Source organism: Cotesia typhae, unplaced genomic scaffold, assembly GCF_013202065.1.
Source record: "Cotesia typhae breed Kobodo isofemale line unplaced genomic scaffold, CoteBio_Ctyphae contig_33, whole genome shotgun sequence".
NCBI lineage: Eukaryota > Metazoa > Arthropoda > Insecta > Hymenoptera > Braconidae > Cotesia > Cotesia typhae.
The window spans coordinates 624,165-647,426 of record NW_027423741.1 but is presented as its reverse complement, the minus strand read 5'-3'; the positions used below and the strand labels follow the sequence as shown (position 1 = coordinate 647,426).

Here is a 23,262-nt window from a genome sequence, read left to right as displayed (position 1 = left end):
CTTTTTTATAATACTGAAGTTAGCTGCCAAGGGTCAATTTTTTTTTAACAATCAATTACAATGAAAGAATATTGCCATAATTTATTTGTTTACATAAGTTCTAAAAATTATTAAATATCTGCTAAATTAATTTTCATAAAAATTTTCTAATGTCAGTTAACTTCAGTGTTATACTTTTTTTTAATTATATTCAACTTCAAGTGGAGTTTAAATTACCGACGGACATTGTCAATCAGTCAGTAACTTACCACGAGAGCAACAAACATAATTTGCATGTAAACGCAAAGTATAGTAAACTCCTAACGATAGTGGGGATTAGTGGGGATACGGCAGACGTGTCGCCGTTGTCTTATTTAACAGTGAAGTTTTCAGTTTGCTTTCATATACTTTCATGCTTTCATCTTTTCGTCGCCGCTACGGTCACAGTCACAGTATCACGCAGTCTCACGAGTCTATGTATTTATTGCAATACACATTTACACATATGCACACTGCACACATTCAGGCCGCATGAAACACACATCCACACATCCGTTACAAGTACACAAGTATACATAGGTATACAAGATACAGAGTAGTTCTTGGCGACACTCTTAACGTAACGTTTTAGCTTTGGTAGCTTTCGCTCATTTGCAAAATGGCTGATCACAGAGAACGAGACTCATATTATTCGCAGACCGACCCACGTTCAAAAAATGACGATCCACCAAATTCACGTTTGTTCGTTATTTGCCACAAAAGCCTGGAAGAGGAAGATCTCAGAAAATCATTTGACAAGTTCGGTAAAATTGAGGATATTTGGGTTGTTAAAGACCGCAATACGGGTGAAAATAAAGGTAATTATTTTTCATTCACCACTCGCTAATCAATATTATTTATTATTTATTATTCATACTTGAGTTGAGTTTAACTTATTGCATAACATTTATTCAATTGTTTATTTTCACGAATTTACCAAACATCTGATAACTTTTTAGTAATTTATAAACAATTTATTTGTTACAAAAGAAATAATTAAAAAAAATAAAATACTAAACAAAAATATATTTTTAAAAAATTGCATGTGGATTTTTTTTTTTAAATAATTTTTCAATTATTAAATAAATTATTAAAATTTTTAAATGTCGGCTAACTTAATTTTCATTAATAAAATTCATATGGAAATTTTTACAATTTTTTAGATATTTTTTACAACCATTAAGTTAAAATTAATCTAAAAATTCTCCAAAATTAGCTGTCTGCCGAATTCACCCTCACAATTATTTTATCTCTGTCTTCTAAAATCAATACAAATATTTTCCTATCCAATTTAATTAAATTAACAATTACAGGCGTCACTTATATTAAATTTTCAAAAACATCTGAAGCGGCGTTTGCCTTGGAAGAGATGAATGGAAAAATGCTAGGATCCATTGGCCGTCCAATTAAAGTTATGATTGCATCCAAGTATGTACAATCATAATAATTAACAATTATAACAATCTAAACGGGAAATTTTTTTTTTTTTTTCTTCAAGTTATTGCATGATTCAATGATGTAGTAATTTTTACAAGCATGATTGTTTAATTTTTTTAATTTTTTTTGTTATATAAAACAATTTAATGATTTATAAAAAAATAACAGCCGCGATCAAGGATCCGTACGAGAAACAAATGAAGAAGAAAGATGGGTGAGATTATTCTGCGTTCTACCAAAGTCAATGACCGATCACGAATTACAGCAGGAGTTTTCTAAATTTGGAGCGATTGAGTATGCGACTGTTGTCAAGGATAGAAATACAAATGAATCCAAGGGATTCGGTTATGTCAAGTTTAAAAAAGTATCAAGCGCGGCACGAGCATTCGAAGAGTGCGATCGTAAATATAAAGCAGTATTTGCCGAGCCAAAAAAACCTAAACCGGACCACTCCGATTCAAAGTACAACAACAATGGATTATCGATGCAGTACGACAACATGAGCAATAATTTCGGGTCATCTAGCTTTGGTAAAAGTAGTATCGGTCTGGAAATTGCTACCAATTATCCTAATCAAGAGGGCTACACTCGGCTGCAGGTGATCGCACACCCGGCATTAAATCAAGACCAGCTCTGGAAGCTATTTGACATAGTTCCTGGTTTAGATTACTGTCAACTCAAGACAGACATGAGATATAGAGTACCACGCGGACAAGCGACCGTAGTTTACTCACATCCAAGCGCTGCGGCTTATGCTCGCGAAAAGTTTCACGGGTTCGAGTATCCACCCGGTCACAGGATGATCGTTAAGCCGGACATGACTGGTGTACCAGCACAGAAGAGTTTAAAACCTAGTGGATCTAATATTAGTGGACTGGGTCCAGCTAGAACAGATCTTGCTCATCTAGCGGAAACAATTGCCCAAGCTACCTCGTTAATTCAAGCAGCTGGACTAACGGCACCAAGTAGGTTCATTTATTTTTTATTATCATTATCATTATCATCATTACTGCTTCTTTATATTTACATATATTATATTATTTCGCAGTAGAATTTTTTTTCTTACTCACAGTCTATAATTATTTACCGTATAAAAATAGTTTCGGAGTGAAATTTTTTAATTGCAAAAAATTATTCCGTTATTTATTTATTTATTTATTTATTGATCATGGAGATAACTCTCCTTTTGACCACAAATCAGTTATAGTTATTTACTAAAAATAATTGTTATTTTTAATTAAAAATTGAGCTTTACTAAATTGTTGATTTAATTTAATAATTAATAATAATTATTGCTTAGATTTGGAGCATACAATGACTATGAAATTACCACCTGTGCAGCCAATGGCAAGTATAGACGCAGATGTTGAAAAAAGGTGTTTCATTGTTTGTGGACCACCAGTGCCTCCAATTTATGCGATGAAAGATGCGTTTTGTAGATTTGGCAATCTTATTGATGTTTATATGTTGCCTGGTAAAAATTGTGGCTATGCAAAGTACGCAAGTGTTGAGAGTGCGAATCGCGCTATTGAGGTATGATTAACAAGTACTCTATAATTAATTTAACATATCGATAATATTAATTTGAATAAATTAATAATATAGTAATGGTTTAAAAGTATTATGAAAATTAATTATTAAATAATAGTATAATGATAATGAATGACTTAGTTGGCTATAGCACTTAAAATAACTCTGGTGGTCCTTTTAAGTCTACTAAACTATAATTTATTCGATGAATATATACAGCTTAAATTTGAAAATAATGAATTCAACTAGGTGTGATATTTTAGATTTGTCGGAAACGACCCGTTTAATGATTATTTTATTATTAGAATTTTCATGGTTATGATTATTATATGTGCTGTACGGGGCTCGGAGAAATACAAATTATAATATAATATTTTTACTCAACTGCGACCAAGTTAAAAGGAGACTAATAAATTTTAAAGATTTATATACATGTATCTACACTACTATGTTTCTTTCGTCTGGAATAAACGCAGCTGGACCGATTTTTGGTAAATTAAACGTATTAAATTCGTTTCGGTCGCATGAGTAATGTTTCAAAAACGAAAAACTCTATAAATATCACACTATAATTTCCGGTGACCACTAAACTTTATAATATGATAAAAAAAGCTATATAGTTATTTTAAGATTATATTTTTTAATAATTTTATTTGAGTATTTTTTTAAATAATTAAGAAAGTATTTAAAAAATTTCTTCATTAAATATGGCATGAATTTATATATATATATATATTTAAAAAAAAAAAAAAAAAAAAATTGATACTGATGAGACAGATTTATGACATGATTAAAATAATTAATTGAAATTTATAGCTGTAGAAAGTTATTTTGTTCGCAAAATTTTTGATGAATATACGGACATAGTTTATAAATTTTTTTTTTAAGTTATGCAATTTTCTAATATTAAAAAGCTTTTCCAAAAAAAATATTTTTAATCAATTTTTTTTTATAATCAAAAAGTCGGTTGAAGTTTAATCGTTTTAAAATAAATTACTTAAAGTGTCAAACAACTAGCAACTATTCTATGAAATTAGTACTCCAAATAATTAATGTAAAATATCTGTCAAGAAAGTAATTTAATAATGGAGTAAAACGATTTATCATTTCAGACATTGCACGGACAAGAGATATGTGGTTCTCGTTTGAAGGTGTTAGAGGCTGAAGAACGCAACGTCGGTGATGATCGCCGAAAACGTTTGAAAATGGATGAGGAACAGAATTAACTAGACGGAGTGTCACGTAAGTACAAATAACTTCGCGAAAGAAAAACGTACTATTAATATATAATATATATGAATATAAATATAGAGAAGATATAATATTTTTATCCATATATAAATATTTAAGTGAAACTAATAATGCCACGAGGATATTTATTGACGAATTAAGGAAAACTAATGAAATTTAGTTTATGGATAAATATAATTTTTTTTATGTGTTTATCTTCACAGACTGACTGGTAACCCATAAACACAAGCTGGACGCACGCAACAATGAGACGAATTTTAAGACTCACTGACCACATCGGGCCTGCAACTGAGGAAAACCCACTTCAACTATCTATAAAAAATAATAATTACAACAACTGATTGCTTACAATTGCCACTTCAACATTACCGAAAACAATAACGTTACTCAACTTAATATTTATTTTATTTCTTCTTCCTTTGTTTCTTAAACTCATAATCTCCTCACAATTGATACACATACATCACATTTTATTGTTCAGTCACATATTTGGGTATAGAGTAAAACTATCGGCTTTTGATACGTTAACTAAAGTTTTGGACACTTTAAAGACAGAGAAAAACATCGTTAATGTTTTTTATTGTATTCCACGATTCTTCAATTACCTTTTCTCTTTTATTTAAAAATATTTACCAATTGTATGGTGTCCAAAACTAGAGCTTTTACTCTAACAATTGTGCGGGGACTGATTTTTATTTCAGTACTTTTTAAGTTTGTGGCTGTGTTAATAATCAATATTGCTCACTTGTCGTTTTAAATAATTAATTAATATACCGGTTGTGCTTTGGGAAATATTTATTAAAAATTTTTTAATCCAAGATATGAAAATCAAGATGCTATTAAACAAACAAACTAAAATAGTTATAATTATAATAATATAATTGACGTCCTACATCTATTTTTATACAGAAAATTAAAAAAAAAAAAAAAAATTGCTATCGACTAGTGCCGAATACGGTTCGTAAGTGGAGGAATAATTATTAACAATTATGAAAAGTTTACTTTGAAATTTTTATTTTCATACTAAAAAGTAAACGAAAAAAATTTTATTTAAATATTATAACTATCAAATTGTACATTTTATTTTATTTCTACATCAATTTTTTGAAATAATCGGTTAAGAAAATTTCAATGAAAACTTTTCTTACTAAATTTTTATTAAAAAAAATATATATTCATTAATCCAAACAAGTTTAGAAGAAAATTAATTGATAACATAAAATAATGGCTTAGTCTCGTAAATATTAATCTTTGTTAAATTTATATTATTCATTTATTATTAATTAATTAAAAAATTATATAAAAATAAATTAATCGCGTGGCCTTTAGAGTTTAGAATTGTCGAAATATTCGACTGCGTCAGGGATCTTGCATTGTAGAATAAAAAAAGATCGAAACAGAATGCATGATAATTTGAAAATATTCATATTAGAGTTACATTATTAATATTGAGCTAGCATGGTCATTTTATTCTTATTAAATTAATAATTATAATATCCTTATAATTAAACTGTAATAATTCCGTAATATTATTTAAATTTTTTTTCACATTTTTTCACATAAATAGTGTTTACCTGTGTTATTTTATTATTAATAATACATTGATTTTATTTGTATTAAAATTAATTGATACAAAATTTAAATATTTTTATTGGTTGTTTTAATTTTTAACGTCCGTGTTTAATTACTGATTTTATCGAAAGGATATAAACACTTGATACAGTGAATATACCAAATCAATTTCTATAAAAATTACCGCGAATGTAGTTTCGATACAAAAGAAAATTTTTAAAATTAGTTGTATTATGTAAATGATTTTTTTTATTATTTGTAAAACAACATTAATTTTAAATAATAATTTATAAGTTAATAAAATAGACTAACCTTTATAGTATATAAATGGTAACAGTGTAATAATAATAATAATAATAATAATAATAATAATAATAATAATAATAATAATAATAATTAATAATAATAATAATAATAATAATAATAATAATAATAATAATAATAATAATAATAATAATAATAATAATAATAAAGAAAAAAACATAATATCTTTCATCACCTACATTTAGTAACTAAACAATATAATTATTTAAATGAAAACAATACAATAAACAATGATACTAAAGTTAGCCGACATTTTTAATTTTTTGATTTTTTTTTTTAATAATTAAATTACAACAAAAAAATACTTTTAAAAAATTCCACTTACAGTTTTTAAAGTTTTTTACAAGTGAAAAAATTTTTTTTTATTTTTTTGTAATCATTTTTTCGATAAAAAAAAATCTAAAAATTTTTTAATGTCGGCTAACTTAATTTTCATCAATAAACATGTGAATTTTTGACATTAATGTGTGACTATATACCGTTAAATTTTTAGACTGTAACAGACTTGCCTTAATAGCCGAAAAATACATTTAATAATGAATTAAAAAATTTATTTTTTATTTATTCGTAATTTTAGATTTTTTAAATCTGTACAAAATTAAAAATTTTTATTTCCTTTTTTTTTTTAATTAATCTATTTCATAAATTAATGATGCAATTTTAATTACAAATAATTAATTTTTTTAAATTACTTGTCAGTAAATTTTATTATAACTTAAATAAAATTGTATCATTAGTACGAATTTTTTCCAGTTATACAATTAACAATAATGTGTTTTTTTTGAATCACCTATGCAAAGAATTGGGTCTGGAGAGTGACTCAATTAATTAATACTGAACACTTTGTTTCCATTTTCAGGACACTGGCACATCGAAAAAACCCAAGTACCTGATGACATCTGTGATTTTAATTATAAAAATAAATACGATACAGAGTTTATAATTAAATAAAAAAATTAATTAATTTTTTTAAAATAATAATAATTATTATTACCATCATAGAAATAACTGTCTTAAATTTTTTAATTTCAACTAATATCATAAATGAAAATTAAGTTAGCCGACATTTAAAAATTTTAATAATTTATTTTATTGAAAAATTACTTTAAAAAAAATTTCACATGCAATTTTTAAAAAATGTTTTTTTGTTATAATTGAATAATTGAAAAAAAAAAAAATTAAAAACGTCGGCTAACTTTAGTATTGTCTAATATCCATCTCTCAACAATCATAAAAAAGTCCTATATTTTATAGTATAGATGACAAGTTGATTGTTAGCTCAGCCGAGTTAATCAAGTAGATATAATTGTAATTAAATAAATAATTAATATTCTATATATATTTAACTTAAAAAAATTACTATTATTTCTTTTGTTTTGTTTTTAACTAATTTACAAGTGACTTTTACCTTTATTCCCCTGTAGTTTTAACAGTCCTGTTTTTTAATCTTTAATAATGAATAAAATATTTGTAAGTTAAAGTATCTTTAAGTTAGTGCAATAAAAAAATTTATAAATTTGGTAAGTAGATAAATTTTAATTAAAAATTTAGAAGCTCATTCAATTTTTTTTTTTATTTACTTTAACTAGAAATTTGAATAACGCGCTCCGCGCGCGCCTTAATTTTGACCAATAAAAAATCAGTTGCCATTTTTTTGCGAATTTCGACTATTGACTAACTTCACACTTATGTTTTTTTTTATTTTCGGGATAGTGTTTCAAATATAAAAATAATTAAAATCAATTCTGTTGGCAATTAATTTTATCAAGTTTTAAATTGCATTGTGTAAGTGAGAAAATTTCGTTTATTGCTGAAGACGCTCGTATATTTTAGAAAATTAACGACATTGTTTAATCATGCAATTTTTTATAAAAATGAAGTTAACTGACATTTTAATATTTTTAGAAATTTTTAATTGAAGAAATTTCAATTAAAAATAAAAAAAAAAAATTCATATGTAAAAAACTACAAATGCAATTTTTTAGAAATTTTTTTTTTTAGTTGTAATTTAATTTAAAAAAAAAAAAAAAAAAAAAAATTAAATTTGCTAACTTCAGTGTCATAATTTTTTACATGATAATACAGCAACTTTGGAAACGGTTATCATCGCAACGGTAAAATATTAATGGTAAAACAAGTATTGTATCGTAATATAATGCATAAGATATAAGATATAAGATATATTATTTATAAGTCGATGGCAATTGTTGACATGGACAACTGCTACAACTGCTTTCGGTATAAAAATAATATTGTTGGTAAATTTAGACAACCACTTATATTTATGGTCTAAAATAAGAAAATCAATCCTTATTGTTATAAAATGTCAATACTAATTAAAGCACGTTCCATCTTGTCACATTGCATAATTATATATTTAACTTTTTATTCTCGAAGAGGGAGTAATATTTCCCACGAGCAATACAATTGCGCAACAACCCAGCTTAAGCTTGTAACCATTAGCGGGATTCATTGTTGACACGGACTCCGAGCCGCGAGGTACAAGATTCAAAGCATTCATTTCATGCACCAGTTTTATTAAATTTAATATTACTATTCTAAGTAATAAAATCTATTTGCGAACTTAACTTTTAACTTTTTTACAAGTAATAATATTCAATCATTTATTTATTACTTAAATAATCAACAAGTGCTTCAAAATTGTGTATGTGAATAATTTAATAATTAATCAGTGCGCGAGTGCCATTTAGGCATGATATATAGAATTTAAAATTTATTTACAACAAATAGTTAGTTTATTTAAGTGATTAAAATGTCTAATGATAACGCTAAAGTATCTGATTCTGGGTACACCAATACTAATGAAAACAGTCAGTCTCAACGGAGGTGAGTTTTATAAAAACTAAATTCAAAAATATTCTTTCATTTTTATTCATTAACATTTATAATACTGAATTGACCGGTCATTAAATTAATCTTTTATTTTTTAATCAAATAGATTATTATTAAATCAAATAATTCATTTATAGATCCATAACTCAAGAAATTTGTACTAATTTTAAAGATACTGTAGTTAAGTTAATTTTCAAACGTGTTTTACTCATGTAAATAGATAATTAAATTATCTATTGAAGAGCGAAGAACTTTTTTGGAAAATTTTCATTTATTTATCCATAAAATGCGTTTTAAAATTCCATTTGTTGTACAACTATGACAGAGATACTCCCAAAAAATGCTTTAAAAAATTTTCATTTGTAATTTTTACATGTGAAACTTTTTAATTTAATTTTTTTTATAATAATTTAATTGCTACAAATATCCAAAAAAATTTTTATACCTGTCAATTTCAATGCCATTAATTTTTAGGATTTTTTAAAAAAATAAATTATTTAAAAAAATTTTTAAAAATTAAAATATTTCTAACTGTAAAATTCTTTTTTATTTGTTTAATAGGTATTCTTCTTATAAACTTTACTAATTTTTTTTACCATTCATTATCATAGATAATTTTATTTTCTCTTCCCCTCATAATTGTTTTCAATTTTTTAAATTTTGATATATAAAATAATTTTTTTATATAAGTTTATAGAATCAATTGAATTAAATAAAACCTAAAGATTAAATTGCAATAAATAAAATACTATTTTAGGAACTTAATAATAAATATACTCCAAATAAGTTATTTATAGATTAAATATAATAAATTGAGAGTAAAGGGTTAGCTTCTTCAATTGACAATAATCGTCGAGCCTCTTTATCAGTTTCCCTGAAATAAAATTCACTCTTGACTATTTTTAGCAGTACCGTCATAACGAGTTGATTGTGTCATTATTATCTTGCAAACAAAAATAATTCATCGTTCCGGAAATGCTCTCATTATTTTGATATCAATCATTAAAAAAATAAACAATTCAATTCATTGATCCGTGGGTGTTATTATTAGCAGATAAAAACATATTATTTTTATTTTTCTCAATTGATACTTTCATCAAAACTAGTCGCTGTGTAAACAATGTCATAGTTACGAAAAAATTTCACTTTTATTAATCTCGGGGTCGTAAAAAATGAGTTAACAATAAACATAATAATTTTTTTTTTTCTATAAAAATAGTTACGGCTATATATACACTAGCAGTCACGGGGCATAAAACGTGAACTTGAAATTTTGTTATGCACTTTATCGAAACCTATTTTGAATTTTTCAGATTTGTTTTAAAATTGTAAAAAATTTTATCCATAGTTAAGAAATTATAAATTTTATTTTCTCAATTTGATACTAATTTACTACCACCCCAATGTAGATTCTTTAAACTTTGTTTCTTAACTAGATAAAAATAATTCAAAGGAGAATATAATTTTTTTTATAAAATATCTCGACTTTTGTCAATAAACTAAAAATTAAAAGTTTTATACTATAAAAAAAAATTTTTTTTTTTATCAGGAGTGGAAGTTCCCTTTCTCGAAACAGTAATCGTTCAGAGAGCAGTGGATATTGTGGTGGCCACCCTTCCAATTCTGGCATACGGTAATTTAAAATTTTTACTTTAATATAAAAAAAAAAAAATTTTATGCTTGTAAATTATAATTATAGTATTATATTATTATTATTATATGACCCATCAAACTTCTATCAATATAAATTTAGACAATAGTAATTAATTTTAAATGATACGACCGATCGACGCTTTCGTTAATTTATTTAAATATCATCAATAATGGATTAATAATTGTTAGGTAAACTGATTGTGTAACGTAACATAGTTGGATTAAGTGGATGGGTTCTGTATGTTGAGAATTTGTTGTAACGCTCGATGCTATAAGTAGTTTACAGAAAATTAACAAGTATATCAGTAAAGAAAACAAGTCTTTACAAAAGTGAGCTTGATAAAAAAAAAAAATTGTGATAACTTTTTATGGCAAAACACGAGGTTACTATACTTAGAAAATAGTAACGTCCTTTATTACATGGATAAATCATATATATATGGGCATTATTAAGCATTGATGATGTTAGTCAGAGCACGTGGACGGCCACGTGCCTTTTTCACACACAACAGCAAACAACGTGTCTCATGTAAGAATTTTATTCATCCGTGATCGAGTCATGCAATCTTTACTGTAATTTTTAAAAAAGCTATTTTTGTTAAATATTTACAATTTTTTTGTGAAAAAATTTTTTCCTGTAATTTTAATAACTTTAATTTGCCTTTTTTCTTAAGGCTGCATTTAATTATAATGCAAAGAAAAATTTTAATAAATAATTTTTTTTTCTATAAAAGGATTAGTCACGAGGCAACGTGATGATGTAAAAATTTATTTGTTTTAAACGTGATACAGGTTTACAGAGTAATTCAATAAGTTCTGAGATTTTATTTGTTATGAACTTTTATTCATTAATAAGCTTATAAAATTGTCAAGATAATTTTTTTAAAATTTCATGTCTCGTATAGACCAGTGACTTTATACAACAATAATATGTTGAAGAATTAAGAGTAAAATAAACGTTTTAAAGTACCAAGTCATCTATAATTCATTTATGAAAATGAATTTCGGAAGATAAAAACTAAATTGATATTCAATTGACTTATATTTTATTTAATTGTAAAGTGGGTCGTAAAAAAATAAATAAACAGATAAAAATATTTGAGTTTATATCAATCGATTTACATTTATGAATTCTAAATCATATAATTTAAAAAAAATTATTACAGCAATGAAGCTCGTCCGCAGCCAATCAATAAAAAAAAAGTCAAAGAACACAAAAAGAAAAAATCAAAGACTACAGCTTCTGTTAAATCTGCGAGCCAACAAACCAAGATTGGACCTTACACAGTGGTTTCGAATGCACTGAATCAGAAGCTTAAGAAATCAGGTTGGTGGTTTTCTTTTACAAATATTAGTTTAATGTGTAATATAAGGTACCGCTGAGACAGAGAGTAACGCGAATTTATTTTTTCTTTTCATTTAATCTTTTACATTTTTACAATGTTATCAATTTACTGTAATCATGTAAACGTTTATAATAATTCAATATTTACTGCAGCTGTGAACTGCCGAACACTACGACTGAATGATCAAATTGTTGGAAAATTAATCTATCTTGATAAATACAAATTTTTGAAGATTCGCGATGTATAGCATAATAAGTAATATTTACAGTCCTGAAATACCTGGACAATGTAAATGATTTCGTGAAATATTTGGCTAGTAAGTCACAATTGATAAATTTATTTTTTGTTATTATTGGAAAATTAATTATTAAATATTGTTCTTAAAATTTTAGCAACCTCAAATATTAGGATAACATCTTGATTATTCCATTAATTAAAAATTTTTAAAAATATCTCGTCTATTTAATGACAAAATGATCTTGAAAAAATTTTGTGTTAAAAATTTTTATGTTAAATATTTAACATTTAAAAGTGTCAAATGTTTAACACAAAATTTTAAACACTAATTTTTGACGCAAAAATTTTTACTGAGCAGTTTTGAGGTCAATTATTTATTCAATAGAGTTAAAAAAAAAAAAAAAAAAAAAAAAAAAAAAAAGAGCAGTCACGACAGAAATTTGAGATAGCGAATCCATTCTTACTCTTATATCCAGTAGGCCTGATAGCCCCTAACAAACGAAACATAACATGTATTTTTTTGGTTTATTGAATACAAGAAGACGTAGGTAATGTAGAGTTGATGGATGCTACTGATCTTGGTGAGCCCAAAGGCGACTCAAAGTTCATCATACCTGAGAGAGAAATTGGTTCTAATATTAATTCTCTGGACAATATCGGCCCAAATTTAAATGTTAGTATCTATTATCATAAAGCTGTCCCACTATTTCCCAGTGTACAACTAAACACAATACACACATGCTTCCATAGTTAATTGACAATAAGTTTATTATCAATTAATAATTACAAATGTTGGCGACGAGACACGTCACAATTTTTAAAAACCACTCATATGAGTCTTGACGTCTTTGTGATGCGTCTATTTGTTTATTATTTTATTATGCAGTGTTCTTTATTAGGTACCGTTTTTTAATGTGTGCATTTCAGTTCTCGTGAAATTGAATAATACTTATTTTGATATTAAAATTTTTTTTTTTTTGCCGAAAAGACACAAAAGAAGTTTGCGTGTTTTGAAAAGAAATCTTACTACAAAAGTTTTTTTTTTTTTTTTTATGATAATTTATAAATTTTTTCTTTAGAAGTAGTAGAAAGTTTAATAGTCAGTCGCGCTTTTAAATACACGTGCGAGAAATAGAAAAATTATTTTTTCGTATAAAATTATATAATTTATTTTCCTCAATAAAAACACCCGAAAATCAAATTTTCAAGATTGACACTACAAAAAGTATATATATATATATATATATATATATATATATATATATATATATATGTCTATTAAATGATGTAACGTTCCAAATTATGTTTATATTAATGTATTTCTGAATGATATAACGTCCCGTCGTCATATAACTGAGCCTATACACGAGCCTGTAATAGAATCTATTAATCCGTAACAGAATGCTATATTTTTAACAATCATTAATTATATCTTTGTTATCTGTAGAGTCTTTTTGTTCATTAAGACTCTTTAATTCATTTTTAAATAATAAAAAAAAAAATATTTAACTTGTTTCCAAAACATTCAAACTAATTATCTTTTGAATAAAAAAAAAGATTTCATGGAATTAAATTAAAACAATCACTAAAAATTGCCTAGATAATTATTAAACACAAATACTAATAATAGTTTTTTATATTTTTCAAAAAAGGATGGGTTTTACATGGTTGTGTCATTGATTGACGGAATCATACTCTACTCATCAGCTTCTTTGCAGAAAGTGCTTGGCTATCCGAAAGACAGCTGTATTGGTTCTTTATTAATAGACCTAGTCCATCCGAATAACCGAGAGTTGCTTACAGAGAAAGTCGCTGAGAGAGTTTTTTTGTCTTCTTCAGATATTCGCAAAGAAAGTATGTGTTTAATAATAATAAACAAATACTTGAACGAGAGAAAATTATAAATTATGTGTTATACATAAACATTTAATTTTTAATTTTATCTTAGATGTTAAAGAACAAGAAATAAGTTTCTTTTGTTACTTGCGACGTTATACAAATAATGTTCAGCCCGTTGACGTCTCAAATTTTAAAAATAATTTATCAAATAAATTTTACGAAGCAATAGACAATAATAATCATCCAACTTCGATACCAACTTATTTACCATTTTTTATGAGTTTGAGGCTTAATAAAAATCATTCTGAATTACCAGACAGTACACATCCAACTTTGATGTCTTTGACCATTAAATCAGTGCCAGCTGTTTCTGCTTATCAAGGTATACTAAATTTTATTTTAATAATAGGTACTAATTTATATTTAATTTTTATAATAACAAGATAAATGGCACAATTTTAAGGTATTACATGACAAACTTTAAATTATATTAATTTACTTTGGAGTTGTTTGTTTTCATGAAAATTCCAGATGTCTAAAAATGAATTCACTTTCCTTAATTATGTCTTTGAAAAAAAAAAAATTTCATTTAAAATTATTTTGCATGAATATTTAATTTTTATAATTTTAATATTTAATAAAATAAATTTAGCGATAAAAAAATTTATTTAGCAACTTTTAGGTGATTCTGGGAACCGGACCTTCAATAAGCAGGATCACTAAGGAATTCAACGGTTTAATTTTTTAATTTTAATTTTATTTTTTTTTAACTAAAAAATTAGCAAAATTATTTTCAAGATTTTAATTAAAATTTATTATGTTTAAGAAATGTTCTGACTGATTTTGTTAATAAGACACTATTTTTGGAAAGTTATTCAGCCATTTATCTTCTGTAGCAAATAAACAAAAAGAAAAAAAAATACTAATGTTTAAGGGGACCGATTACTTGGAGAATTGAGAGTATTTTTTAAATTTATCTCAAAAACTAAAAAAGATAGAGACTCGTTTGTGAGCTCAAAGAGATTTTTAGTATGTGTTGCCTAATCACAAATCGAAAAATTTTGTTTTAAATATTTTTTACGAACGTTTATTAAATTTCGTAACACAAAAATTTGAATTAAATACTCTGAATAATATTTTGGATAAATTATAGGCGAGGTCTTACATGAAAAGCTTGCCAAAGACTGAGCTCAAAAATATTTAAAAATATTTGAGATTTAAAATTTTCCAAGTTCATCTATAAATAATAAAATAAGGTATTTAAAATAAAAAAACGATATTATTTTAAGAAATATCCTAAAAGTAATTTTAATAACAGAAAATTATTTTTCTCTTTATTCAGGTAAGTTATGTGAGTTATTAAATATTAAAATTATATATTTAAATTTTCGGAAAACAGTATTGTGCTTTTTTTCAGGTTAATTATGTCGGTTAAATATTTTATTTAAGTAAGTGCATTCACGAAAAAAGTTTTTTTTTTTTTTTTCGTTTTACCAGGTAAATTATATTTTTTAAATGTTGCTATTGAAAACTTAAAAATTAGCATTTTTTATTTCAATATAATATTATATTATCATTTTTTTTTTTAGAGATATTAATTCATGGGGATTGTCTAGAAAAATTTTTAAAGAGGACCAATAAATCATAGGCAACACGTATATTTTTTCTTAAAAAAAAAATTAAATAAAAAAATTTTCTAAAATTGTCTATCTTTGTTAGTTTCTGAAATTTATCGTGAAAAAAACTCTTAAAAAAAAACTTACTTCAAAATTTAAAATCTTTTCCGTAAAATATAATTGCTTAGAAGCTCAATTAATTTTCATTTATCAAAATAATTATTACTATTACTTTTTACAAAGTCATACTTTTAAATTTCTATTTTTTTACGCTAATTATATTGAATTATATATATTAAATTAATTTCAGTTACCGAAAATTCCTACTAAGTAAAGATCCTCCCCTTCCCCCCTTATCCTTTATTTCCCTAATTCCTAAATTTGTCTTTAATGACAAATTTAGCTATTATATATGGCTAACTGAAGTTTCAATATAAAAAACAAAAAAATTTTTTTTTCTGAGTAATTGTAACAATAAAATATTTTTCTATAAAATTAAAAATTGTTTTCCAAGGTATCAGTCTCCTTAAAAAGCTAAAAGCTTTGGAGGTATTTAGTACCGGGTCCTCAATATACGATAAAAACTAAAAACTAAAAATATAACGTTAATTATTAAAAATAAATAAAAATGATAAAACCAGATGTCTTTATAAAAAAAGATTTTTCCTAGCAGCAGATAAAACAATCTTATTCGCAAGCTCATTTACAACTCGGCATAATGCTAACTGCCGTCTGTCTCATGTCGACGATGAGGTGCTTTATTATTTCGGTTATTTACCTCAAGACATGCTGAGCCAATCAATATGTGATTATTACCATCCCGAGGAGATGCCCATTATCAAAGAAATCTACAAGACTGTGAGCATGCGATTTGTTGTACACCAAACTATAAAAATCTATTTAAAAAAAAAAAAAATGATCTAAAGAGAATAACAAAAAAAAAAAAAAAAGGTCATAAAAATAGATGACCTCATCAGTTGCAATAACGTTTGTTAATATTTTAATTTAACAGATTATTAGACACTCCGGAGCGGCGTTCAAGTCGAAACCATACAGATTTAATATTAAAAACGGAGAATATGTTTTATTGGAGACCAAGTGGTCGGGATTTATCAACCCTTGGACAAAAAAAATAGAATTTATTGTAGGTCAACATCGCGTTGTTCGTGGTCCTGTTAACATAAATATATTTGACGACTCGCACCGTCAATTATCCGGGTCAATGACTAATAAAATAACAGATAAATTTACCGAAGAAGTATTGATTAAATCGAAGATTATCGAGGGCGAGATCTGTGCCCTCCTTGCTGAGGTAATATCTCTTTCTTTATTAATTTATTGACGTGAAAATTAACATGAAAAATATATACAAATAAATCTATATATTACAACTTATTGTTGTTGTAATAAACGGGCAAGTACGAGTGGGTAGTGCTATTTTTCATTATTTTATTATTATAATTTATTAAACATACTGAAATTCAGATAGCATTATCACAATGTATTGTTTATTATTATTAATACTAATAACTGATAATAATTAAAAGTTACAATTATTATTCGTACGTTATAAGTATCTTTGTACAAATCCGTCTCTCTGTTTTTCTTCGCCTCATGAGCAGAAAATCCAGACGTCATCCACCACTAACTACGACTTGATTACTAAATCCAAAAATATTGCATCCATTATTGAGAACATTACCAATGATGATATTAAATTATCACTGCCCACCTCTAGGGCATATGTTATGGATTTGGATGATAGAAGATTTTCGGTGACTATTATTATTCACTTAAATTTTCATTTTACCTATTTTGTACTTAATGTTGTAAGCTATTATTACTATAATTACTCATTTATTTAGAATCTAGTTTGTAATTTTAATCATGTAAACTCAATTTAGACAGTTAACATCATATTTTTTTTAAGTGGTGAGTAACAGGAATAATATTAGATATTATTATTTTATTTTTAATTATCAACAAAGTATTTTATTTTTCATACGCTTATGTCAATCTTATTCATTTATTACTGATACACGGAAAAAAAAAAAATCATTTTTCTCCGTGTTAGCATGTTTTTAAAAGGAATCGTTACTTTTTTTGAATTTTCATTTTATCAAAAGGTTTTTTTTATTTCTTATTGAAAAGGTAGCGATATCTTAAGTAATAAATATTTATTATTATTATTATTATTATTATTATTATTATATATAAATAAAACTGAAAAAGTTACAATATACATTACAGAAATAAATAATTGAATAATTATTTAATATCAATTTTTATAGGAACATGAAGGTGTAATGATTAGAGAAATCTCACCTCACCAAGATTACGGTGGCAGCAAATCGTCCAGTGAAACGCCGCCGAGTTACAATCAATTAAATTATAATGAAAAAATAGAAAGATTTTTTAAGAGCAAACCAATCGTTAAAACTGCTTACGGCAGTGATGAGGAAACCTTTCATTTCAATGCTCAAAGTAATGACAATTTATAAAAATTCACACTCACTTTATGGGCAGAAAATATTTATTTATTTATTTTTTTTTTTTTAGATCAAAAATATTTGCTAATAGTTTTTAATATTTATTATTTAATATTTAAACTTGCAGGTTCAGATACAAATGCGCTGAAGAATGATAGCGGCGGCAGCGGAAGTAGGGAAAATTTAAGCAACGAATCTAATAATTTGACCAGTGGAAAAGACGAAATACTTAATAATAATAGTAGTTTAACTCCAACTGACAATTTCCAGCCAATAGCTCTTACCGAAACGTTGCTTGAAAGACACAATCAGGATATGGAAAAACTTATGGTTCAAAAACACAAAGAACGTCAGTCGAACATTAAAACTGGAAATATTAGGATTAATTGTAAAAACAATAATCATAATAATGACTGTTATAATAATGATTTAAATGTTAATAATAATAATAATAATAATGACAAAAACAGTAATAATAATAGCGATGATAATGATAAAAGTGTTAATAATAATAATGATAATAATATCAATAATGAAATGACTGAAGAGCCTAGCTCAGAAAAAACCGAAAAGAAAAAAATTCAAGACAAAAGTCGATGTGGAAAACGTAATGGTAGCTTAATTATCGAGGCTGAATATATTAAGGTGAACAAAAATTCATATAATAATAATAATAATTTTTTTTTTTAATTCAAAAATTTTTTCATCAATAAAAATCTCTGCTTTTATATTTTAATGAAATGAATATTAATAAATATAATTTTGAATTTTTTAGACATTTAAACATAGCAAGAAAGCGAAAATTTGTCCAAAGAATGAAAAGAGTCTTAGCATAAATAAAATAAGATTTGAAAAGTCACCAATCGACGAATCTATGACCCAAGATGACAGTAGGATTAAATCAATAGACCCTGAAAATTCACAATCGTTACCACTCACAGAAACCCTTCTCACTAAGCACAATAAAAATATGGAGAAACTTATGATACAAGAACACAAAGATCAATTATTAAACATTAAAGCTGATAAGATTAATATAAATCTTCGAAGAAAGCGCCAAGTATTTGAAGAACCGGAGCTCAACAGTTCGCTTAATAAAGCGCGTCATTGGAAACGTTCTGTTGGACATTCTTGTAAAGACGAACTTTTTAAGGTTTATAGGTTTATAGATTCTTGTAGATTTATTTGTTTGTAATGTTACTAATTTTATGATGATTTTTTTTTTTTTTTAATATTTTCAGATACCAAAATACAATAAGAAAAATAAAAATAGCGTTAAAAGTAATAATACTGCGCCATATATGAAAACAAAAATAGATAAATTAATAATAAATGAACCTCGTTCAAATCTTGGTATGTGGCCTTTAATTCATCAAAATTCATTGCGGTGTTCTGGCCTAACTCAAATCTTGCCAATTTACTATTTGCCTATTTCACAATCAAAATCCGACTCTCAAAATACGGATTTACAATCATCTCAGCAACAGCAACAGCAGCAGCAGCAGCAGCAACAGCAAGAACAATATCAGCAGAGTTCATTTGTATCGTACACGCCATCATTTTCAGGAATTTTTCATCCAACAATAATTGGAGGCCCAGCATTTATTCCGATGATTTATCCCTCAGTAATGACTCAGTTGCCAAATAAATCAAATAATCAGCAAAGATTTTCATCAGAAAATCCGTCAATGGAACAAAAGCGTCCGGCAAGTCAAGCTACCAGTGTCAAAGCTGAGCCCGGTAGTATCATGGCAATGTCTGAGTCGTCGAAAAAATTATTTTCACCCAGTGCTCATTACTCGCCGCGAGTCAGCGTAGAAGGCAGAAACGGACAAAACGATTCAAGCATTGAAGATTCTAGCGACTCCAGCTTTTATGGAAGTTTTTTGAATACAAGCACTAACAGCAGTTCTAATCGAGAGCAATTTACTGCCCACGCTGCCCGATTCCTTGAGGTAACAATTTTTATTTTAATTACTATTTTTTTTTTTTTTTAGTTTACAAAACTTAACAAAAATTTTTCTAAGACGAATTTTACTTAAAAAAAAAAAAAAAAAAAAAAAAAAAAAAAAGAACAAATTGCAGAAAAATTGCAGTAGCAATAAAACTGCGATATGAAAGAAATTATTTGACAATATAAGCTTACACAGTAAAAAATTTTTTTGTTAAATATTTAACACTTTTTTTTATAAATTTAAAATTTATTCCATTAAATTAACGCAAAAAAGTGTTAAATATTTAACATAAAAATTTTTTACTGTGTATTTAGCATATAAAAATCTTAATCGAATTATAATCGTGTGTATTTTTAAAAAAAGAAAAAATGTATTTGTTGTGAAGTATTATTACTATTGTTATTTCTATAAAGGCAGTTTGTAATTGTAATTAGATAAATTCATTGAAAAATGCCGAAGGCGAGACAATAAACAGACGTTTTGCAATGGTAAATAACCTAAAGAATGATATTGAACTGTACAATACGGAAGCAGCAACACCAATACTACCAAAAAAAAGTTTACCATGGTACCACGGTGTAAAGATGACACCGGAAATAGTGTACAATTATCAAATGACTCCGAAAGTATTGAGCGAAGTCCTAACAACCGATCTTCAGGTCCTCAAGACATTAAACCAACCTCTTCTCGTCAATGAACAGCTTGATCAGCTTTACCTTGACCTCGAGCTAGGGGGCTTTGGCACTAAACTTCTTTTAGACGACAGTAGCTCGTCGAATGACAGCGAACGTGCTAATCAGAGCAGCAAATCTAATGTTTCATCTCAGGTGAGACACCACTGGTAAATAAAAAATTTTATATTTTTTGCACGCCTCATAACGCGTGTTCTATTAAGGCAGTAAATTTTTTTAACAAAATAAGGTAACTCCTATTTTTGTCATTAACTTCACTTAATTTTCGTAAATTATTTTTTTTATTCAACTGATTTGTTTCGTCATTATTATTGTTTTGACTTATCAGCCTACACAAGACTAGAACTATGATATATAAGGCTTCATACAGAAGTTAATTATTTATCACGTTGAACTTAACGTGACCAACATCGTAACGTGATAATTATAAATTGAAACTATATTTTTTTTCTGTTAATTAACAGCACAAACTCATAAGAAGAGAAATGAAGTACAGCAAGTACGCAATGATTTATGAAGAAAATGCACCTTTTCCATCATCTTAATCGTAATTAATTTAAGTCACAAAATATCTTAACTATTGGTTTTTTTATAAGTTGACAATAGATACCAATTTATTGCAAGTAAAGAAATATTTTTTTTAATACACAAATTTTATTATTAAATAATAGAATATTTATATTATATATTTTTTATCAACAGTCCAATTAATTAAGTCTAATATAGTATTTATTATTATTAGTTGGTATATATATATATATATATATATATATATATATATATATATATATATATATATATATATATATATATATATATATTTTGAATTATAACATCCAAAAGGATATTTTGAGAAATATGAATTGACTTTAATGCTTTTGCATTTCATTTTGGATATTATTATAAGGATATAACTTATAAAATATATTGATTGTACTATTTTTTTTTCCTGATTGCAAATTTTTATAGAATTTTAAACAAGTTCAATTAATTTAAAGTCATTAATAATAATTTTACATAATTATTCAACATGATTTACTCTTTTTAGATTACATTATATTTTTTAAATTATGATTTCTTTTTTAATTAAAGCTTAATTGAATTATCTAGTCAGGATTTATATATAAACTAACGTAATTCACTGAAATAATAAAAAAAAATATGACTTTAAAGTGTGAACCTAATAAAATTGTACAGGCGGGAACATTAATAACTTTATATATTTTTTTCGTCTTGATTCAAGACAATGAAACTCTTTAAAATTATTTTCTTGATTTAAGTTAATTTTTTTTTCAGTCTACACCTTAAATTTTTTATTTTTACAGAAAAAAAAAAAAAAGATAAATTATCGCATTTAGCTTTTCACAATAATTTTTAACAATTAAAGCACAAAACACTATTTTATTTTATATATTTATTTATTGTAAATGATCAGTAGTGTATATTCGAGTATTGTTTTTAAAAATACTTAAGCTTTCAGTCGGCCTGTTGGCCTTGCCGTTTAAGCGCTTAGGCGGCCCGAGCAACGGGTTGACAGGCGAGAGTCGAATTTCCGAGAGGCCATTTTTTCGGCAATCTCAGCGCTTCGACCAGTAGCCGGCTGTACCCTGATCGGGTTTTCTATGGTTTTCCTGGTCACTGTGCTAACAGGCGCAGGTGAATGCGAGTACAGTAAGATGTAAGTCGGCCACAATCACAAAAGCGATCTATTGCTTGTGACTCCATAAAGAAATAACTTTGTAGAGGAAAATTATAAAGTTACACAGTAAAAAATTTTTCGTCATTGCGTAAAAATTTTTATGTTAAATATTTAACATTTATTGTATTAAATTAACACAAAAAAGTGTTAAATATTTAACACAAAATTTTTTGACGGAAAATTTTTTACTGTGTAAGCGGAAAGAATAGTCACACGCAGGAAGAAAGTATATGACCTCCTAAGTTCTTGTAAAACACAAAAATAATATCCAAAATAGTTAAGTATTTAAATTTTCACAAGAATAAAATAAAAAATTATGTAAATTAATATATTTTTAAAGAAAAAAAAATCATTAATGCATTTTTATATTCAATATTTATATACCGATTAAAATACAAATAAAACAATAGTTAATTCGCTTGAAAATAATATAAATATATTTATATTATCGATGATACTAGAAATAATCATTGAAAAAATGAATAATATTCTGATATTATAAACAGCGGGACCAATAATATAACCATTATACATATTTTTCTTGAAAAATGTTGATTATATTTTTATTAATATTATAAAACCGGCATTATTTTGAAATAGATACTCTACTGCATATTTAAAAAATCGGAATAACGTGTAACCCATACAATCTATTTATATACTTTGTATAATCAATCAAACAAATTTATTTATATAATACATATATTCTTGTATCATCTCTGTATATTGTTAATTATTACATACTATATAT

At 25.8% G+C, this 23,262-nt stretch overlaps 2 protein-coding genes across 6 annotated transcripts; both read left to right on the top strand.

Annotated features, from left to right (window-relative positions):
* Positions 1-346: 346 nt before the first annotated feature.
* LOC141526112 (RNA-binding protein 45) lies at positions 347-7,110 on the top strand. Of its 2 annotated transcripts, none has more exons than XM_074240906.1 (6): positions 347-836; positions 1,332-1,446; positions 1,624-2,420; positions 2,756-2,988; positions 4,098-4,227; positions 6,992-7,110. In XM_074240906.1, exons 1-5 carry the CDS (start codon positions 638-640, stop codon positions 4,209-4,211), a joined length of 1,458 nt encoding a protein of 485 aa, XP_074097007.1. In that variant the 5' UTR covers positions 347-637; the 3' UTR covers positions 4,212-4,227; positions 6,992-7,110. The 2 variants fall into 2 exon arrangements, with proteins under 2 accessions (XP_074097007.1, XP_074097006.1); XM_074240905.1 differs by lacking the exon at positions 6,992-7,110 and adding an exon at positions 4,440-5,658 and having other exon boundaries at positions 348-836.
* A 1,254-nt stretch (positions 7,111-8,364) lies between these two features.
* Positions 8,365-21,524, top strand: Per (period circadian regulator). Of its 4 annotated transcripts, none has more exons than XM_074241425.1 (15): positions 8,365-8,979; positions 10,535-10,618; positions 11,805-11,965; positions 12,761-12,894; positions 13,874-14,075; positions 14,170-14,442; positions 16,347-16,534; positions 16,689-16,988; positions 17,299-17,451; positions 17,968-18,160; positions 18,293-18,810; positions 18,941-19,318; positions 19,407-20,120; positions 20,555-20,961; positions 21,277-21,511. In XM_074241425.1, the coding sequence occupies exons 1-15, from the start codon at positions 8,906-8,908 to the stop codon at positions 21,287-21,289; spliced, it is 3,792 nt and encodes a 1,263-aa protein (XP_074097526.1). In that variant the 5' UTR covers positions 8,365-8,905; the 3' UTR covers positions 21,290-21,511. The 4 variants fall into 4 exon arrangements, with proteins under 4 accessions (XP_074097526.1, XP_074097525.1, XP_074097523.1 ...); XM_074241424.1 differs by having other exon boundaries at positions 8,372-8,979; positions 12,764-12,894; positions 20,555-20,947; positions 21,277-21,524; XM_074241422.1 differs by having other exon boundaries at positions 8,372-8,979; positions 20,555-20,947; positions 21,277-21,524.
* The last annotated feature ends 1,738 nt before the right edge of the window (positions 21,525-23,262 follow it).

What these genes read in the sequence shown, in the direction of transcription:
- LOC141526112 (XM_074240906.1), top strand. Translation starts at nt 638, where the DNA reads ATGGCTGATCACAGAGAACGAGACTCATATTATTCGCAGACCGACCCA. An exon ending in AGCTGGACTAACGGCACCAA is followed by an intron (nt 2,421 to 2,755) that starts GTAGGTTCATTT and finishes ATTATTGCTTAG; the next exon opens with ATTTGGAGCATACAATGACT. An exon ending in GTGCGAATCGCGCTATTGAG is followed by an intron (nt 2,989 to 4,097) that starts GTATGATTAACA and finishes TTATCATTTCAG; the next exon opens with ACATTGCACGGACAAGAGAT.
- Per (XM_074241422.1), top strand. Translation starts at nt 8,906, where the DNA reads ATGTCTAATGATAACGCTAAAGTATCTGATTCTGGGTACACCAATACT. An exon ending in CCTTCCAATTCTGGCATACG is followed by an intron (nt 10,619 to 11,804) that starts GTAATTTAAAAT and finishes AAATTATTACAG; the next exon opens with CAATGAAGCTCGTCCGCAGC. An exon ending in TCAGAAGCTTAAGAAATCAG is followed by an intron (nt 11,966 to 12,760) that starts GTTGGTGGTTTT and finishes ATTGAATACAAG; the next exon opens with AAGACGTAGGTAATGTAGAG.